The sequence below is a fragment of the Montipora capricornis genome, unplaced genomic scaffold (assembly GCF_036669925.1).
Source record: "Montipora capricornis isolate CH-2021 unplaced genomic scaffold, ASM3666992v2 scaffold_492, whole genome shotgun sequence".
Classification (NCBI taxonomy): Eukaryota; Metazoa; Cnidaria; class Anthozoa; order Scleractinia; family Acroporidae; genus Montipora; species Montipora capricornis.
This window is the reverse complement of record NW_027180230.1, coordinates 122501-126320: the sequence shown is the minus strand read 5'-3', so window position 1 is coordinate 126320 and position 3820 is coordinate 122501. Positions and strand designations below refer to the sequence as shown.

General features: G+C 38.0%; 1 protein-coding gene and 1 pseudogene across 1 annotated transcript; one reads left to right on the top strand and one right to left on the bottom strand.

Annotated features, from left to right (window-relative positions):
* The first annotated feature begins 492 nt into the window (after positions 1–492).
* Positions 493–2248, top strand: LOC138036630 (uncharacterized). Its single transcript, XM_068882758.1, has 3 exons — positions 493–612; positions 749–912; positions 1138–2248. The coding sequence occupies exons 1-3, from the start codon at positions 493–495 to the stop codon at positions 2246–2248; spliced, it is 1395 nt and encodes a 464-aa protein (XP_068738859.1).
* A 312-nt stretch (positions 2249–2560) lies between these two features.
* On the bottom strand, positions 2561–3715 carry LOC138036629 (uncharacterized; annotated as a pseudogene).
* Between the last annotated feature and the right edge of the window lie 105 nt (positions 3716–3820).

Genomic DNA, 3820 nt, shown 5'->3' with positions numbered 1-3820 from the left:
GCAGGATTAGGTCACGTGCCTGGATACCGCTTAGCAACGCCATATTGGGACGCAAGCGTTCCAAGAGCCATATTGAAATCACAGGGTGACAAAGCCATTCTTGAAGTTATATTTTGAAAATATTAGCGATCTGTTTACTTCTACATCAGTGTTAGCCAATTATTTTAAAGTTTTGGGTGCCTTGATTTGTCTTTTTCGGGGTTTTCTCTAAATATTTTAAAAAACAAGGTGATTTTTCAACGTTAAAACCTGCGGCCGTTGTTTGTGACCAGTGGACCGCATGGCGAACAATGCAGGTAAGCAACGTCATGAACCTTTTATTGTTGGTGCTCTATTTATATCTTCCTTTGTTCTTTGTCAAGCCTAGTGAGCTGATTGAGCTTAACATGTTTTACTTTAGTCTCAACTTTCTGTTCCGTAGATGATTTTCGTCCAAGTTCTCCAGTACCCAAAAAGAAGTTGAGAGGAGGAAATTATCACTGTTGTGTTCTGATGTGCACTGGTGATAGTCGTTACAAAAGTTCTTTGACATTTCACCGAATACCTAAAAAGAAAGAAAAGCAGCGGCAATGGCTTGTCAAAATAAGAAGGGACGTTGGGCCACATTTCAAGGTAATTTCGCGTTTTTCTCCACTGCTCGCAGGGTATCGAAAGGGAAATGCTCTTTCATAATTCAAGCTCATAACAGTTGATTTCCTTTTTTTTCTTCATTTATCTATAAAACTTGAGCTTATTGTATCTACTGTAGATAACATCCAAGACCAGAGTCTGTGGCAAACATTTTAAAGAAGAAGACTTCCTCCCTCTTGATAATTCAGGAAGGCGACGTCTTAAAGAAGAAACAGTCCCTACTGTATTTAACTGGACAGTAACAACAACAAGCAGACGAAAGGTTATAAGACAAGTTGAAAGGTGTGTTATCATGCATGTTGTTATGTGGTGGACTTTGTTACATAACTTTAGGTGTCTGTAGTCTAGGGATTATATTTTCTTAATATTTTTAACCTCTGTTGTTTTGGTTGTCGATACAGTTGAGGTGTTCACAACAATAATAAAAATAGTTTATTCATCAGTGGTATTTTCACACAGTTGAGATTGTTTGTTTGTTGATATCCTTTTATATTGTGTTGTTTACAGTGCCACACAAACAGATGAGAGTGATGGGGAAGTTTTAGATAATGAGTCAAACCAACCTTATGAGGGAGACACAACCCAAGTTCCAAATATTTCTGAAGAGCTCAGACAGACCAAAGCACAGCTACTTGCTGTACAAGCCGAACTTGGAGATGCAAGGAGAGATGCCAGTGCTGCACAAGAAGAATTAATGCGACAAAAAGAACAAGCTGCAGCAGAACTTGCCATTTACAATTTTGGGTTAGAACGATTCTCCACAGATAATGATGCTATTAAATTCTACACTAGGTTTTGCACATATGACCATTTGAAATTTTTTTATAATTTTGCCAGACCTTCTGCAGAAACAATGACATACTGTTATGCAACAGGCATTTTACAAAATCGGCCAAATGTTAGGGTTATGCAACTCATAGATGAGTTATTCATGTTTTTAGTTAGAATTAAATTAGGGCTATTCCAACAAGATCTTGCACACCGTTTTAATTTACATATGTCAACTGTTAGTAGAAAATTAACAACTTGGGCTAACTATTTGTATTTTCTCCTTGGCAATCAAATGATTTGGCCATCTAGAGCTGATGTTAATGCCAAGATGCCACAGGAGTTCAAAAGGCTTTATCCTACCACACGTGTAATCCTTGACTGCACAGAAATATTTGTTGAGACACCATCATCTCTCCTTTTGCAGTCCCAACTTTATTCTACCTATAAGAGTAACACGACACTTAAGGGTTTAGTAGGCATTGCACCACATGGTGCAGTTACTTTTGTTTCTTCTCTTTATACAGGGGCAATTTCTGATAAAGAGATCACTAGGTGTTCAGGGATATTAAATTTGCTTGAAAATGGTGATTCTGTGATGGCAGATAAAGGATTTGATATTGAAGATTTTCTGAGGGGCAGGGGTGCTTGCTTGAACCTTCCTCCTTTTTTACAAGATAGAAGGCAATTTTCTGAAACAGAAGTCCTAAATACCAAAAAATTGCAAAACTGCGAATACATGTTGAAAGGGCAATCAGAAGGATCAAAGAATACCATTTCTTTGACTCAGATGTTCCACTGTCCATGTTGGGCTCTGTTAATCAAATATATACAATTATCTGTTTATTAACAAATTTCCAGGGACCCTTGATATTAAATGGAGATAAATAAAAACTACCATTTACATGTACTTCATGACTTCAAAATTAACTATTTATCATATCAAGTGTTACTATTACAGTCGAGTTAACTAAACGTTTGAAACAAAACTTAAAAGTCAAGGTGCAACTATTAAAAGACACTAAAAAACGAAGACAATAGAATTAGTGTCAAAAGTTTGGTAACTTCTCTCTATGATTATATACATGTTCAGATTTTCGACTATTTGCAAGTTAAGAGGTGAATAAAATATTAGTCTTAAAATGGAATAACGTTACTGTGATCACTTCTTGGTTATCACCCTTTGTATTCTATGTTCACTGTAAAAAATACTAGAAAAAAACTGGTCAACTTTATCTTTGCTTTCCTGGAAAAAATCCTTGTCAAACAGGATTCTCTGACAAAAAAAGGTATTGTCATTCAGGTAACAAAGAAAATCGCACCATTCCAATCCAGTGATAGCTAACTGACATTGCACTTGAAAGTAATATTCATGGCTTTTCTTCAGTGTTTTCTCATTTGTAAGTGGGTCAATGTCGACATATCTAACATTTTTGAAATCAGTTTCTCCCTCTTTTACTATTTTTATTTCCAAGAGGCCAAATGGATTTAAGCCTTAAACTGCGGCAGTAATGTTATAGACCTTGCGATCAGGACTACACCCCAGCCATGGGCTCTTTGGACAGATGACCAATCCGCTGGGGTAGAGGTTGACCATCCCTGGTTTGGCCTTATCTGCATAAATCATAGCTGCATGGGGTTCAAGTTCAATACCCCTTCGCATGGGTGCAGTCACAATACGTCTTGTTGGATTTAATTGCTTCACCAAGATTTCAAAGTTTGAGATACGCTTTGCACAAAGACCAGGCAACAGGTGCCAAAAGGTACTAGCACTCTGTGTCACAGTTTTTTGTTCCATGTCAATTGCAACTGATTGATTAATTGCCAGTGCCTCGAGTGCTGCCTGTTTGTTCTGATTTAAGCATAACTGAACATTATTTTCGAAGTTTTCTCCAGCATTCTCCATTGGCAAACTGGGGAACTCGCTGGCAAGGAAGTCATTTATCACATACTCTTGAGATAGCTTTTGCTGGTAAGATAGCACACTGCCTTTGAGAACATTCCCATACCTTGTGGCAACCTGAGGCACATTTGGTCTTTGCTCTGATGTGGGAACAATATCAGCAGCCAGAGGTAGTGGCTCCAAACCAACAAAGTCACTCTTGCAAAGGATACCATAGGATGTTGAAGGTGAATACAAATTGCTTTTAACGAACTTGCTGTAGTTGGCACCCATTTTTGGCTTTTTGACCAGTACTGATTGAACTTCTTTAGACTGGATATGTCTTTCTTTTGGGATACTCCATCGCTGAGTCATGCTTGTGCATGTCAGATCATCTGGTAGGGAGACCAATCCAAACATTTTACAGTGAGCCATGTAGAAGAGTAGGCCTATTAGGTGGTGACAGAAGCCACTAGCTCCTGCAACACAGGAACATTTTCCACTGATGGCCTTGTTTCCCAATGTTATGAAACACTCCAG

Coding starts and splice junctions, on each gene's coding strand:
- LOC138036630 (XM_068882758.1), top strand. CDS start 493: ATGTGCACTGGTGATAGTCGTTACAAAAGTTCTTTGACATTTCACCGA. Junction 613..748: donor ACGTTGGGCCACATTTCAAG/GTAATTTCGCGT, acceptor TATCTACTGTAG/ATAACATCCAAGACCAGAGT. Junction 913..1,137: donor GTTATAAGACAAGTTGAAAG/GTGTGTTATCAT, acceptor TGTTGTTTACAG/TGCCACACAAACAGATGAGA.